At 38.7% G+C, this 17,058-nt stretch overlaps 1 protein-coding gene across 2 annotated transcripts; it reads left to right on the plus strand.

Moving 5' to 3' along the window:
* The first annotated feature begins 247 nt into the window (after window positions 1–247).
* Window positions 248–16,853, plus strand: LOC124796373 (acyl-coenzyme A thioesterase 13-like). Of its 2 annotated transcripts, none has more exons than XM_047260534.1 (3): window positions 248–792; window positions 3,400–3,584; window positions 16,206–16,853. In XM_047260534.1, the coding sequence occupies exons 1-3, from the start codon at window positions 709–711 to the stop codon at window positions 16,360–16,362; spliced, it is 426 nt and encodes a 141-aa protein (XP_047116490.1). In that variant the 5' UTR covers window positions 248–708; the 3' UTR covers window positions 16,363–16,853. The 2 variants fall into 2 exon arrangements, with proteins under 2 accessions (XP_047116490.1, XP_047116491.1); XM_047260535.1 differs by lacking the exon at window positions 248–792 and adding an exon at window positions 810–918.
* Window positions 16,854–17,058: the final 205 nt, after the last annotated feature.

Genomic DNA, 17,058 nt, shown 5'->3' on the forward strand with positions numbered 1-17,058 from the left:
AATATTGGATTTACTTGTGGAGCAAATTGATAGTAGGATCACAATTACCAATCCAGTAGCAAATAGGTAATTTTTAAGCAACTAACTGATCAAACTCCAGTAGCAGCTGACCACTGTTCGCACTTCACAGATCTCTTTAATCTTGGGTTGAACCACGGCCACTATACAGGTGGCCGTGGTTGAATTGATGTTTTATTGACTGCCTTTGCTTCTGCCAATCGAAATTAACTCCCTTCGAATTGTAAGCACACCGTTTTGGACAGCTGTGTGGGAAAGTTCGTATTTAGGAGTCATAAAACAATAACCTGATCTCCCTAACGTAACTGGTATTTCCGTCGTTCGTCAATCAAATCGCTGCTAAAAACATGTGTAGTGGTTGTCGGTAGCTGTGTTATGAGGCTGTATAGTATGTTTAGTAATGTATTATCGTACCAATTTCATTTCAGGAAAAGCGGAGTTTACATTTGGTGCTTTTGCTTAAAGTAAAAAGGGAAATTACGCACTGACATAGCATTCGCTCGCTGGAATAGCGATCTATAAACGTTGCCGTATTTTAATTGCTGGGTTAATGTTAAACATCCTGCTTGTTGTTATTCAGATTTATCTTCTTTCTTGCAAAGAAACTTGCAATGACATTCAGCTGCAGCTTGTTATTGGTATTATTAGCTATCTCGTGATCGTCGAGCATTTACATCTATTTGACTGAGAATGGCAGGACAAGGAGCGAACTTTATTGCATCTATAGCCAAAAGATGTGTTGAGGCAAATGGGTTTGAAAGACTGCTAAACAAGGTGAGTTTTAATACAACCTTGTGGAAGCACTAGTCGTAATTTGTCGCGCGATGTGGCGTAAGCGGTGAAGGACGTTACGTTTAGTAAATTACTCAAGGCGATGAACCAACGATAATGAGAACACCGGTACAATTTTCTGTTATAAGAATAAGAGGTGCACGCACTCAGACGGAAAACGAAAGCACTCTTCGAAATCCCGCTGTGTGTGCATGACTCAGCATTTATAAGTGAAGATACTATTAAACTGAATCGCTCGTCCGATTCATATTCCATGCAAATTTATGTCCCAAACTGAAGACTATTCTTATCTTTTTCATGTGTGACCATATATCAAAGTGTAATTAATTTGTTTGTCAACACACACAAACAGTTACCGGTATATTATATTGCAAGTACAGAGATTTGATCTGGTCACTTTTGCGTGATAATGTTAAGAAAGATTGGAGATACATAATAATTACAGTACTGGGACACTGCTCACCTTTGGTTCTGTTTCCAGTTTTCTTTTTTTCCAAAGCCTGCGGTACTGGTATATGGAGTTTCAGCCCTTTGTTACAGATTGTTTATTGCTTTAGACTGTGGGTTCAAAAGCTCAGAGTATACAACATATTAACCTTCCCATGTTTTTGCCTCTTTGCTTTAGGAGATATAGACTTAGTATGAAGAATGTGTTTGCAATAAGCACTAGTTTTCATAAGCACTATTTCCTGTAATTGTGTGCAGCTGTTATTCCTGTAGGGCTTCAGTAAACATTTTAGCAGTCACTACTTCTATTTATGTAGTATACTGGTTTTCTGTTTTTATCTGAATCCATTTTGTAGATATATCTATAATAGCATTAGTACAGTGAAATCGTTAATATCAAGTAGGCCTACATCAGTTGGTCTCGCTAAGAAATTCATTGGTGAAATAGAAGGAATTGTTCACAAATAAACCCTTTTGGCCTGTCTTGAACTTTATAAGTAATGTAACATTTTTGTGGTTGCTGTGAATTCATTGAAAGTTTGTGTTCCTCAGTAATGGACACAGATTATTGTTGTTACTGTTATTAACTGCATAAACCTGAACTGTTGACTTGAGCGGTATATTATTAACGTCAAACTTCATTAAGGACTAAGTATACTGAGAAGCAGTTATTAATGTATCCAGTTCTTTGACCATGCTGCAGCAAGGTGTTCATGAATTTCTACCAAAATTGATTTGTGTTACAGACTTCAGGGCTCTGAAATTTGCATGTAAACAAAAATTTGTATGGAAGTTGCAGCAGTTTAGTTGTATTTCCCACCAACCAAATTTATCATTCATACTTCCAAGAATTTGACACTGTCCGACCTCTTGTATGTGCTTGTACTCCCATACATGTAACCTCTTAAAATTTCTGAACTGGGTATGGTGCATTTTTTTTTTTTTTAAAGAATTAATGACAATGATTTGGCCATTTATTAATGCCTGTGGAAATTCAATAAAAGCTTTTGTTAAACTCTGTGTGTTTGGACTGAAAGCTTAAATGTATAGCAGGATTTTCATTGTGCCTGTTTGAAACTCAACATCTCATCTTTTTAAAACTACGTTTCATATCCTATTCATCAAATGTTTGTACCATTTTGCAAGGAGTCAAGTAACTTCTCATTCTATGTGTGTATGTGTAACTCAATATCAGAACCATTTAGAAATCCAAACTGTGCCCTCAACCATGTTCTTTCTAAGCATGTAGTGGAATGAGTGTAGGTATGTTGATGTCTAGTCATGTTGCACATGAATAAGACATGTCTTCATATTTTCTAAAGTAGCATTTCAATGTACATAGAACTGCTGTAGTAACAGTGTTATTCTAATTTGCTTCAAGCATTAGTTATACCGAACATATTGCTTGATTGTAGCAGTCCATAACTTCTGTCCTAACATAATGTTTTGCTTTGATTTGCAAAGGCAAAATAACTCTCCCAGTTATGCCTAGAATTTTATGTGCAGGTTACATGTACAATAAGTATGGTTTGTTAGACTTTGGAGATACATATTTTTCACACTTATTGAAACTAAATTAAGTACTGCCAATTATAGTACTCAGTTTTTGTAGAATTTGTTTTCTAGGACAATTTATCTGCAAGATAAATTGCATTTGCCTCCCCCCCCCCCCCCCCTGAACTCTCAAAGACTCACAACTTACCCTTACAGCTTTACTTCTGCCAGAACATCCCTTACCTTCCAAATTTCACTGAAGTTCCCCTGCATACCTTGCAGTACTATCACTCCTGGAGCAAATAATATTGTGGCCACAACCAGGGAATTGTTTTCAGAGTGAATTTTCACTGCGCTGTGGAATGTACTCTAATTTGAAACTTTCTGGTGGATTAGGAAGGGAAAAAGGTATTGGTGGAAGTAAATTTGTGACGGTGAGTCAGTCTTGGATAGCACAGCCTATAGAGAACTTGCTCACAAAGGCCAAAGGTCCCAGGTATGAGTCTGGTGATGAGTTTTAATCTGCCAGGAAGTTACAAATCAGCAAAGACTTTGTTGCAGAGTGAAAATTCATTCTGGAAATTATTCAATATTTACATTTTGTTTCTCTTTGTTTTCGCTTTAACACCATCGACTTTCCAATTTCAGATACGCATAATATCTGCTGGTGAGGGAAAATGTCTGGCAGAATTCACTGTTGCACAAGAACATCAGAATGCGGGTGGTACACTGCATGGTGGATTCACAGCAACATTGGTTGACCAGATTTCGACATATGCTTTAATGACATATGGAAAAGGCGTGCCAGGTGTTTCTGTAAACATCAATGTGAGGTAATGCACAGCAGGCTCTTTATCATTTGATTCATAATCTAGTTGTAATACTTTTCAATTTATAGTGGGGGTATGCCTGGGACATCATTGTTTCTTTTCCAGTGTTTTGACTAGATGCCGTATGGCTGTTGTAATGGAAACTCAGTCTGACCACTGAGCCCAATGCTATTCCTTTTTATGTCCAGGACACAGTTTGTTGTAAAGCCAAAGCTGCAAAAGATAGTAAAATGTCTTCTAAATCATTCATAAATAAATTAGCCACCAGAGGTGAAACAGTATTTCCCATGGCGCACCATGCCTATAATTCAGCTGCTTTTAATTGTTGGCCATTACAGTTCTGCTTTATTATTAGGAAGCTCTGATGTGGTTTCTCTATTTCATTAGTTATTAGATGTTCCGTATGTGACTTTCACAATACCCATTATGGTGTACAACTGTTAACTGAGCAAAAGATTGCATAGGCAGTTTAAAAAAACAGAATCTTGTTACCTGTTGGCCATTTATGGGTTTCTTATTAACTGCTTGTTTCTATTTGAGAACTCTTCCGTGGTACAGAAGAAGTTATTAAGGAAAGATAACTTTATATTTGAAAATGCTTCTGCTTCTTCTTCTCCTGATATTATCACATTGAAACCACAATCTGAAGGCAGGGTTGTGAGTGAAGTATAACACTTACTACCAAAAGCTAGTTTATTATTGACACCAGATAACTTGAAAACCTTCAGAAAAGGGGTGTATTCTGTCATGGCTCATTGTGACATATTTCAGTCTGCTTTTGTTCTATAGCTACAGAATCAAAATGTGTGTTTTTTTTTAATTTTTTTTTTAACTTCACAGTTTAACTGTGCATTACCATGGCAGAGTCCCCCCTCCCCCCATGAACCATGGACCTTGCCGTTCGTGGGGAGGCTTGCGTGCCTCATTGATACAGATAGCCGTACTGTAGGTGCCACCACAACGGAGGGTATCTGTTGAGAGGCCAGACAAACGTGTGGTTCCTGAAAAGGGGCAGCAGCCTTTTCAGTAGTTGCAGGGGCAACAGTCTGGATGATTGACTGATCTGGCCTTGTAACACTAACCAAAACGGCCTTGCTGTGCTGGTACTGCGAACGGCTGCAAGCAAGGGGAAACTACAGCCGTAATTTTTCCCGAGGGCATGCAGCTTTACTGTATGGTTAAATGATGATGGCATCCTCTTGGGTAAAATATTCCGGAGGTAAAATAGTGCCCCATTCGGATCTCTGGGCGGGGACTACTCAAGAGGATGTCGTTATCAGGAGAAAGAAAACTGGTCTTCTACGGATCGGAGCGTGGCATGTCAGATCCCTTAATTGGGCAGGTAGGTTAGAAAATTTAAAAAGGGAAATGGATAGGTTAAAGTTAAATATTGTGGGAATTAGTGAAGTTCGGTGGCAGGAGGAACAAGACTTTTGGTCAGGCGAATACAGGGTTATAAATACAAAATCAAATAGGGGTAATGCAGGAGTAGGTTTAATAATGAATAGGAAAATAGGAATGTGAGTAAGCTACTACAAACAGCATAGTGAATGCATTATTGTGGCCAAGATAGACACAAAGCCCACGCTTACTACAGTAGTACAAGTTTATATGCCAACTAGCTCTGCAGATGACGAAGAAATTGAAGAAATGTATGATGAAATCAAAGAAATTATTCAGATAGTGAAGGGAGGCGAAAACTTAATAGTCATGGGTGACTGGAATTCGCCAGTAGGAAAAGGGAGAGAAGGAAACAGAGTAGGTGAATATGGATTGGTGCTAAGAAATGAAAGAGGAAGCCGCCTGGTAGAATTTTGCACAGAGCACAACTTAATCATAGCTAACACTTGGTTCAAGAATCATTAAAGAAGGTTGTACACATGGAAAAATCCTGGAGATACTGACAGGTTTCAGATAGATCATATAATGGTAAGACAGAGACTTAGGAAGCAGGTTTTAAATTGTAAGACATTTCAGGGGCAGATGTGGACTCTGACCACAATCTATTGGTTATGAACTGTAGATTAAAACTGAATAAACTGCAAAAAGGTGGGAATTTAAGGAGATGGGACCTGGATAAATTGACTAAATCAGAGGTTGTACAGAGTTTCAGGGAGAGCATAAGGGAACAATTGACAAGAATGGGGGAAAGAAATACAGTAGAAGAAGAATGGGTAGCTTTGAGAGATGAAGTAGTGAAGGCAGCAGAGGATCAAGTAGGTAAAAAGACGAGGGCTAGTAGAAATCCTTGGGTAACAGAAGATATATTGAATTTAATTGATGAATGGAGGAAATATAAAAATGCAGTAAATGAAGCAGGCAAAAATGAATACAAACGTCTCAAAAATGTGATCGACAGCAAGTGCAAAATGGCTAAGCAGGGATGGCTAGAGGACAAATGTAAGGATGTAGAGGCTTATCTCACTAGGGGTAAGATAGATACTGCCTACAGGAAAATTAAAGAGACCTTTGGAGAAAAGAGAACCACTTGCATGAATATCAAGAGCTTTGATGGAAACCCAGTTCTAAGCAAAGAAGGGAAAGCAGAAAGGTGGAAGGAGTATATAGAGGGTCTATAGAGGGGCGATGTTCTTGAGGCCAATGTTATGGAAATTGAAGAGGATGTAGATGAAGATGAAATTGGAGATACAATACTGCATGAAGAGTTTGACAGAGCACTGAAAGACCTAAGTCGGAGCAAGGGCCCGGGAGTAGACAACATTCCATTAGAACTACTGACAGCCTTGGGAGAGCCAGTCCTGACAAAACTCTACCATATGGTGAGCAAGATGTATGCGACAGGCGTAATACCCCCAGACTTCAAGAAGAATATAATAATTCCAATACCAAAGAAAGCAGGTGTTGACAGATGTGAAAATTACCGATCTATCAGTTTAATAAGTCACGGCTGCAAAATACTAACCCGAATTCTTTACAGACGAATGGAAAAACTGATAGAAGCCGACCTCGGGGAAGATCAGTTTGGATTCCGTAGAAATATTGGAACACGTGAGGCAATACTGACCCTACGACTTATCTTAGAAGCTAGGTTAAGGAAAGGCAAACCTAAATTTCTAGCATTTGTAGACTTAGAGAAAGTGTTTGACAATGTTGACTGGAATACTCTATTTCAAATTCTGAAGGTGGCAGGGGTAAAATACAGGGACCGAAAAGCTATTTACAATTTGTACAGAAACCAGATGTCAGTTATAAGAGTTGAGGGGTATGAAAAGGAAGCAGTGGTTGGGAAGAGAGTGAGACAAGGTTGTAGCCTCTCCCTGATGTTGTTCAATCTGTATATTGAGCAAGCAGTGCAGGAAACAAAAGAAAAATTCAGAGTAGGTATTAAAATCCATGGAGAAGAAATAAAAACGTTGAGGTTCGCCGATGACATTGTAATTCTGTCAGAGACAGCAAAGGACTTGGAAGAGCAGTTGAACGGAATGTACAGTGTCTTGAAAGGAGGATATAAGATGAACATCAACAAAAGCAAACTAAGGGTAATGGAATGTAGTCAAATTAAGTCGGGTGATGCTGAGGGAATTAGATTAGGAAATGAGACACTTAGAGTAGTAAAGGAGTTTTGCTATTTAGGGAGTAAAATAACTGATGATGGTCGAAGCAGAGAGGATATAAAATGTAGACTGGCAATGGCAGGGAAAGCGTTTCTCAAGAAGAGAAACTTGTTAACATCTAGTATAGATTTTAGTGTCAGGAAGTCGTTTCTGAAAGTATTTGTATGGAGTGTAGCCATGTATGGAAGTGAAACATGGACGATAACTAGTTTGGACAAGAAGAGAATAGAAGCTTTCGAAATCTGGTGCAACAGAAGAATGCTGAAGATAAGGTGGGTAGATCACGTAACTAATGAGGAGGTATTGAGTAGGATTGGGGAGAAGAGGAGTTTGTGGCAAAACTTGACTAGAAGAAGGGATCGGTTGGTAGGACATGTTCTGAGGCATCGAGGGATCACAAATTTAGCATTGGAGGGCACCGTGGAGGGTAAAAATCGTAGAGGGAGACCAAGAGATGAATAAACTAAGCAGATTCAGAAGGATGTAGGTTGCAGTAGGTACTGGGAGATGAAGAAGCTTGCACAGGATAGAGTAGCATGGAGAGCTGCATCATACCAGTCTCAGGACTGAAGACGACAACAACCACCATGGCAGTGGAGACCATGGTAGTAAAATTATTGGATGACACTGCAGCACTCTCCATGTAAATAGCCTTCGGGTTTGTCTCATTGTGTAAATTTTGGTGAAAGTCACAGCAGTCTTCCTGACATTTTTCGGGATTGATTCATGTTCTAGACAATTATTAGTAATGCAACTGATGAGCTAGTTTAATTCCAGTTTAAGGTATAGCACACTTTGTGTTAGCATAGTTTGCAGTTTGTGTGGGACATTAGTGTATTGTTGAAAATTGTATTAATGTATTGCTGTGGTCCATGATGGCTTAACCACCACTTGTTCCTTTTAAAGTGAGGAAACCAGCATCCCCTTTGCCCAGGAGCTGTGCAGCAGCAGCCACTGGCGGGTTTCCCTACCATGGTTTACTGAGCCTGACAAGGGTTTCTTTACACAGGATCCCAAGCCTAATAATACATTTCAATAAGTGTTTGAGACCAAAGATAAAAGAGGATCCAAAGCTTATGTTTACTACAAGCTACTAGAATTTTTACCAGTTTAATTAATTTGTGGTAGCTTATCGAGGAAAACTATACTGCTGGTCATATGTCGTCATGGATGGGATTGTTTGGGAACAAATTTCAACAAGACAGAACCCAAAAATTTACACTTTTCAAATGTGATTGCGTCAGATTATCAGAGCCATGAAAAAGAGAAAACTATTCATTGGATTTCGTATACCATTTAATTTTTTATAAAAGGAGTTTTAGAGCTGACTGCTGTAGAGATGTCTAAAAAACAAAAAAGACTTCTTATTTGCAGTTTCTCTGACTCAGTTCACTTCATGGTTGTCAAGAATTTTTTTCCACATAGAGTACAACAAAAAAAGATGTCAGATTTTAATTTGTGTTCCAGCAAAATTGGGCCCGTTTTCAATGCACTTCCATCTTGTTGCCATTATTCAGGGCCATAAATGCTTGCATTGCTAAACCAGATCTAGATTTTATAAGGTTTAGAATGTGGTCACTCTAATGCAAACAGCTTAAAAGAGTTTGCAGAAGACTTTTGTTTGTAAAAGTGGGCCAAAACTTTATCCTCAGTTTGTAAACTGTTGGAAAGTGGTAGGAGAATGAAATTTTATATTCTAAGACTTTGTATTGGTAGTTATTACATGCAAAGTTTCAGGTTTATTCTGCTATTACTTCCAGATGTATAAAAAGCTAAACTTGACATTTTTTCGAGCGTCTATTTTTTCAGCCATTTTTGCTTCAGATTATCTCAAAGAAAATTGACGACGAAATGGATTTTATTATTTCACCTAAGAGTGTAAAATGTTTTGCAAGACGGCCCATTTTTTTTTTTTACTTTCAAGAAAATATTGCTGAAATATTATGTCTCAAAATTGCCAAAGACCCATGGGTGCACTGTTGGTAGTTGCGCTATGGGGTTAAAGAAATGAGTATATCTCTGAAAGTATTAAACTAGTGATTGTGAATCTTCACCAGAGTTTATTGGAAACTTGAATGTTCACACAAAATTCATTACGATTATGCAGAAACTTTTCCCGAAAGTAGACCACTTGACATGGAATGGCCCACTGGTGATACTCACACGCCATCTGTGAATGTTAGTCAGTAAGCCCCACCGCGTGCAGCACAGCTCATGACTCTGCTCCCTCTGCAAAGCTTTACAGTTGTCAAGTGGGTCTTCAGTTTCATTGAACCTCCCGTTGTCAGTCAGCACCTTTGGACTATAGTTTGGCTTCATATAGAGCACATTGACAACATCTCTGCATGCTTGTCGTATTGATGAAGGCTCATATTCCTAAAGTTGGTATGTGACATCAGTAGCACTTTAGTAACTTTTTTTCAGTACTCCCCATTACCTGTACATGTATAAAAATCCATAACAAGTCTTTTGGGCTATATCTCACTGGCTGGCCTTTGGTGATATAATGCCGTCAGTCTTTCTTCTGGGTGTCCAGGATCCATGAGCAAGCCAGCTGCCTTGCTTCTTCAGCCCTGCTGATGAGGTGTTTCACATAATCATTCTAAGTATCGTTCAGTTGAAACAGGAACAGTATATCCATTTTTGTTGTGGCCTCCTGACTATGGAGCAGAAAGTACAGCGTACATAGAGAGAGAGTATATCTGCCAACTTCTTATTGAAGCATTGTGTGAGGTCATTCACCTGTGGATGGTTGCTGTTCTGTGGGTGATGTCACAATGTGAAATTACCTCTAAAACTAGTCTTGATTGGAAAACTTTTCCACAGTCCGGGGTAATCAGATGGGGTGCTTCGTGCTTCAAACTGATGTCTTCCACAAGGAACTCTGCAATTTCGAGGGCTTCGGCACTGGCACAGCTTCGGTGAGAGCATAGCGGGTGCAGACTATTATCCATAGATTCCAGTTTATCCACTCTGAGAACTTACTAAGAGGTTCAATTACAGTTCAGTGAAATGGTGCTACTGTATATGGGATTGGTACCAGGTGGCCCAGAGGCAATTGTGGCAAGTCCTTCCATTATTGGCATTCCTTACAGGGTTCACATAGTGTCTAATGGATCAGTAGAGACCTGGCCACCCTATTGGATCATAGTTCCTCATATACAGTGCTCCCTGTTTTTTAATTGGAGTTCTCCTTTGGTTGGTTCCTCTTCTTTTCAAGGCTTCCATTTGTTCAGCAGCAATGTCATCTCATGCACCCATGACTGAGATTTCAATAACACTCCTGTGTTCCACCAAAGAATTTCTTGAAAGTCATTCAACGTATTTGTGTTTGCATCCACTTTGACAATGTACTTCTGAAGTTACAGTACCCATTTCGCCGGTCGAGCCAACAGATCCTTCAGACTAGGCAGCCATTATAGGGAATGGTAGTCTGTCACAGCAGTGATTGGCTTAATAAATAAATATGGTCGGAGCTGATTGATGGCCCAAACTACTGCAAGCCACTCCTTCTAAGTTGTAGAGTAGTTCACCTAGGACTTGGAGAGTACACTGAAAGCCTAAAGTATCACAATTTCAGCACCTTTCTAAATGTGGACTAGAACTGCACTTATCCCATAACGACTAGTGCCAGTGTGAAATTATGTCTTGGCATTCTTGCCATACAGTGCTAGAAATGGAGATGATGATAGCACTTCCTTAAGGAAAAGGAATGGTCTTCATCGCACCTCACTTCAAGAAAATTTGGTGTCCCCAGCAGTAGTTATTTCAAGGAATATGCCTTGATACAGAAGCCCTTTTGTGAATTGCCGTTAGTAAAAGCACATTTCGAGAAAACTGCTTAAATCATGAATGTCCCAAGGGGCCAGAAAATGTGTGACTCCTCTTATTTCCTCTGGATCAGGATGGACTCCATAGCTGTCCCAAGATTTTTATTTCATGAGTGGCAAAGAGGCACTTTTTTTTTTAAATTCAGGCAGCGGTCTGCAGTCTCAACACACTTCAACATGGTTGTCAGGCATCTGAGATGTTCTTCAAATGTCTTTGAAAAAACAACACCCAGTTAGCAGAGACACAGTGCCCATCGAAGTTGTTGAAGTTGGTAGTCAATCATATAATCCGAGGTGGCTGGAACATTATACATTCCAAACATTATAACTTTTAACTATGGAGCTATGAAGGCAGTCTCTTCCCAGTCAGTCTTCTCATCTTTAGTTTGCCAATAACCTGTCTGCATGTTCAGAGTTGAGAAATACTTTGCTTCTTTCAAGTAGTTTAGGGTGACATCATTATGGGGCAATGAATATTCATCTTTTTTTAATGATTTTGTTCAATCATCAGCAGTTGACACAGAAACGCCATGTGCCGTCCTCCTCCTTCACAAGGACTACAGGAGAGAGCCAAAGATTCTTTGAAGGTTTAGGGATATCCTCTTGCTGCATCTTCTCCAGCTCCTCATGCATTAACTATCATTCAGCTGGCAACATTCCATATGAGAGCTGGCTAATTGATGGCTGATTCCCAGTGACGGTATGGTGCTTTGCAATTGGCCTCTTCGTCTATCTTTTTCTCCACTCAGGATATGAAAGCACCGAAAATTGACGCAGAGTGGCTGTCACTTGCTGGTATTGTTCCTCGGTCAGTCCAGATTGTATTTGCAGTTTGATAGTAGTGTCCTCCCCTGCATTGTCTGTAGTGGTAGTGGAGCATGATCCTTTCTCACTGGCCTTCCTGGGTGGGTTCGGCTGTTGTGCCAATTAGTGATTCAAAGTTCTTGACCACGTACAATGCTTATGATCATTGCTGGCATGTGAATTTATTTTGTATGTCTGAGTAGCCTTTTGCAATCAAAAAAAGCTTCACAGCATCTTGATTGTCAACTGGAACTTGTATCACTGATTATTGTGGCAAACAACCACGCAGACCAATCTTTGTTGTGTGTGCTTCTTGGAATAGCTTTGTCAATCTGGATCTCTGATCTTCTGCATTTTGTGACTGCTTGTGATGCCTGCAAGAAGTCCAGTCTGAGAATAACTTTGAGTGCATTATATTAAAATGACAAATTCAGAGGGCTTTGTTGTGTCATCGATACTTCCTGCTGCAAGTGTTCCTGTCGGCTGGATGTATTTCCCATTTTTGACCTGCAGTACAATCACTTTTGTATCATGGAACATAATCTCCTTTAGTTAGTGTCAATAGCATCCAAAATTGAACAAAAGAAAAGCCAGAGTCGACTGGCACCCAGACAAGTTGGATGTTGTTGATGACATTGGTGAGGTGTCCTGACATCTTGGTGACTATCTTCCATGGAGAATATACATTTGGTGGCCTCAGCCCAGTAGGTGGTCACCTTGCTAAGTTTTCCTTAGTCAAGTGGTTAGTGAGCACTCAGGACCTCAGTATGATGGTGGGGAATGGCTGTGGTGTGTCGGGGAGCACCCTCTTCCAGCATACAGCAATGGGCTTGGTCCCACAGGTTGGTTATAATCCTTTGTAGCTGACTAGCAGGAATAGAACTGTTGTGACGGTTGGCATTGTGCAGCGCAGCAATAGTCGAAAATTTGCCTTCTTTTCAGTGCAGTATCATGCAGCGTGCCCAATGCATCCACAGTGGAAACCCACCAGCACATTGTCCTCTGTCCTCAAAATGTTTTTTCTCTTGCAGGGCACTATATTTGGCATGGGAGTTGGTTGCACTTGTGTTGGTTGGGTGCTGGGTTGTTATTTGATGGCTGCGGCATAGTCAGAGTTGCCCATGTCTGTTCTTCCTGGCAGATTTGGCTGGTGGCGAAGACCAGTGTTAAAGATTGATACTCCTCTTCTTCAACATTTTCTGTTACCTCCTGACATATGGGTTCGACGTTCATGGCCCCTATCTCTTGTGCAAACAGTCCAACATTTCTGGCTTCTCTTACTATATGGTGCATGGGAGAGGCAAGCTTATGGTGGTCTTCCACAACTGCCATAGGGACCAAGTTCGATAGTTAGTCATACTTCTGTCTGCCTCTTTTCTGTTGAATTTCCTCAGTTCACTGGCATCACTCAATAAATTCCACTGTCTTTGTGAACCCTTTACCAGAAGAGCTTGGTACATGTATTCTGCGACTCCTTTCATAGAGTGTGAGATTTTGTCAGCTTATGTCATATTCAGATCCATCATTTGGCATAAAGCCAAAACACTCGGTATGTACGACTGGATCATTTCTCTATGATGTTTGGCCCTGTTCTTCACTTGTTGTTCTGCTATATGGACTTGCTGCTGATTTTCGCCAAACATTTTTTTTCAGTTTGGTCTCTAATTTGTCCCAGCTATTGAGCTCTTCTTCTAGAATCGTTGCTTGGCTGTGCCATCCAAGCAAAAGTACACTTTTGCCAAACACATCATGTCATGTCCCTTGTTGTATTTAGTGACTTGGTCAGATTGTTTCAGCCATTTTGTCGGGTCCCGACCTGCGTCTCTGGAAAACAATGATGGATGCCTGATACTGCTGTTTGGTACTCTGTGTGTCCTAAATATGCAAGTATTAGGAATAAAGTACAGCTTGTATTCTGGTTCCTGCCTTTGTAGTTGGCGGCTTTTATATTGTGTAATGGAAGCCATAGTGATGTAGATGTTTTGAAGTACCCTGTGTCCCCACAAAACAGTGTCACATTGAAACCACAATCAAACCCAAATCCAAAGGCAGGGTCATCAGTGAAATACAACACTTAGCAATGAAAGCATATTTACTAATGACAACAACTCCTGGGCAGCTATTTATACAAACTTCAAATATTCCGGAAATGTTGATATTTATACATACGTTGAGTATTCTACAATGTAGAAATGTAAGATATTTCAACAACCTTCCAGAAATGGATAACACCGAATAACAAATAATTGCTGGTAGTCAGGTTAGAACTGGTGACCCACAGCACACCAACCAGTGATGCTAATAGCTACGCCACTCTACCTGCACCACAGAAGGGTCAGTATTTTATTTGCTTTGGCAGAGTGTAAAAGAGTACTTTATCCATGTATTATGCACCTTCCTGTGACAAAGATAATCACTAGTGGAATGTCCATATTATTATTATTATTATTATTATTATTATTATTATTATTATTATTTTTCCTTATAGTGTTGTGTTTTTGAATGCTTGTTATCTATAAACTGCAGTGGTTTGTTGACAGCAAATTTCATCAGTGAATAAATTTACTGTGAGGCCGTGAATAATACTCCCAGTTGTTTTAACAGATGCCTGAAAGTTGTATATACATAAATGACAAAAATGTTTCTAATTACTTTCTTCATGTTGTGAATACTTTTTGCATAAATGAGGACCTACCTGAAACATTTTTGCATTGACAATGACTACGATTACAATGATGATGATAATTGCCATCATGCATTGAAATAAACAAATTACCTCAAATTAGAACTTCTCTTTTCTTTGTTTTCAAAATTTTTCAAGAAATTTTTGCACAGTGGACTACTAACCCTTGTTGCGGATATTAACTTGTTAACTGTTCCTCAGTTTAGCTCCCATATATGGTTGAAAAGTAAACTGCGTATGACCTCACAAGTGCTGAAGCCTATGCTAGTGCAAATTTTAAAATTTTGCTACAGAAGCAAAAATGTTGAGACATTAACAGCATCCCTATTGCATAAATGGAATGTTGTTACCATCATAAGAGACAGTTATTGAGAAATTGTTGGCAAAGAGTAAAAATGAAGTATGTATATGAATTATAAAATATGGAATGCCACAATGTTCGATAATGTGTATTTATAAAAATAAGGACTAAAACTCCACTGTAACAGCCAAACTTGTGTTATAGCTCAGGCAGGCGGCCTAAGTATTACTCTCATGAGGTATTATGCAGTTGCAAACACATCAAATTATATTATGCCATCAGAAATAGTCATTAATGGCCATTTATTAAATGATGAAAACTTTCGATGCCTGGCATCTTATCGAATTGTGTTAGCAGCCAGTACAATATAGCAACTAAAGTACTTTTTCATCAAAGGAAGCAATAAGAGTATTGTGAGAAGTATGTAGCCAATGTCTTGCAGAGGTATCTCTGTAGATCTCGGAATGCTTACACTAACTCCTTAATAGTGTACCTGGATAATAAAGTGTTAATATCCATTTGTAATTTGTGTAAGGAGAAACACAATATACAGTTTATTATTATTATTATTATTATTATTATTATTATTATTTTTTTTTTAGTAGTAGTAGTAGTAGTAGTTCTTGTGCAAGCTATCATTAGTGCGTGTGCTTCAGTTGATCAAGATGTGAATCACCATGCTAGAAAAAAAAACAAAGTAAAGATATTGTGTTTTTTAGAATGTAAAGATGTTCTCAACCTCGAACACTGCAGTGATTTACTAGGCACATCCTACTGGAAGTGGGTATACCTTGGCCTTTCTTGAATCTTTGCACTCACTTAACGCTCCAGGTACATGGGAACCTACAGCTAAACATGGACTCCGAATCATGGTGTTTCTTGGCATTTATCTCATTAACAAATTATTGTCAGAGGTGAATGGAAGCTATAAGTGACAGAGTAAAATACCAGGATCAACAGGGGATGGAACCCTGGACCATAGTTGTAGTCCAACACTTACGTGCTGAATTAAACAAGTACAATTTATGAAAATTGCAGTGAAATGCATGGCATTAATGCTTGGCAAGAAATGATTCATTAGTTATAGTATATACAACACTGCAAGAATACCATTTCTTCTGTTTTGTTTTATATGGCATGTCATAATTAGTATAAAATGGAAATGTCGTGTGGCTAGGGCCTCCCGTCGGGTAGACCTTTCGCCTGGTGCAGGTCTTTTGATTTGACGCCACTTCGGCGACCTGCGCGTCGAATAATTAGTATAATCATCTGGTATTTATTGATGTGGCTACATAAATTTTGTAATGGGTGGTGTTTGTTGCTTAACATCTGTAAGAGGAATCTATAGAAAATAACTGATGGGGATATTTATACTGTGAATGATTTTTACACAGCATAATTAGCATCAGTTTTTATTTATATTTGTTTCAGTTATATGAAAGCAGCATCAGCGGGTGAAGAAGTCATTATAGATGCACAAACACTGCGTGCTGGAAAGACGTTAGCATTCCTGGAGGTTGATCTAAAAAAGAAAGCAACAGGAGAGTTGATTGCAAAAGGTTCACATACCAAATTCATTGGTTTTTAATTGTGTTCTTTGCAGTCTATACACAGGAAGAAGTGTAGGATGGGGTATTAGCTTTAATTAGCTTTTATTGTTTTTTTTTTTTTTTTTGCATATAATTGTCATGAAACATGACTGCCAGGGCTATGTATGTGTCTGAAATGTACTGTGATATTATTATTTCACTCTCTTGTTCCTACAAGCAGTATTCAGTAAACAAAGGAAATTAACATACATTGCTAAACAAAACTGGTATGTGGCTATTTTATGTAGGAACTTACAAAGAGAGATCTTTTTATGTGATATATGTGTACATAAGTGAATCTTGTAAGTGAAATTTGAGCAGCATAACTTGATTTTTAATATTCAGTTACTGATGCTCTTAGGTACTGCTTCCACAAATTTTTTATGGAAGTTTTTTTTTAATGGAATTGATAGGAGTGTCATCTGTTCATAGTTTCTTTGAATTACTGTTGTGATTTTCATACCATGAAATACATACGTCAAATATTCAATTTTGTAGTAGATTATTACAGATTTCTTCAAAAATATAATTCCTTTTGACATACAAGACCCTTATATTTGCTACCATTTACATATCGATATCAGTTAAAAATGTCTGCAGTATTAGTGAGTTTCCCTGTACTATTATTAAATTAATTCTAGTGAGGGACTTGTATGGCACCTAAGTGAGAATAATTTATTACAATGAAAAAAAGA

Source organism: Schistocerca piceifrons, chromosome 4 (genome assembly GCF_021461385.2).
Source record: "Schistocerca piceifrons isolate TAMUIC-IGC-003096 chromosome 4, iqSchPice1.1, whole genome shotgun sequence".
Taxonomy (NCBI): domain Eukaryota; kingdom Metazoa; phylum Arthropoda; class Insecta; order Orthoptera; family Acrididae; genus Schistocerca; species Schistocerca piceifrons.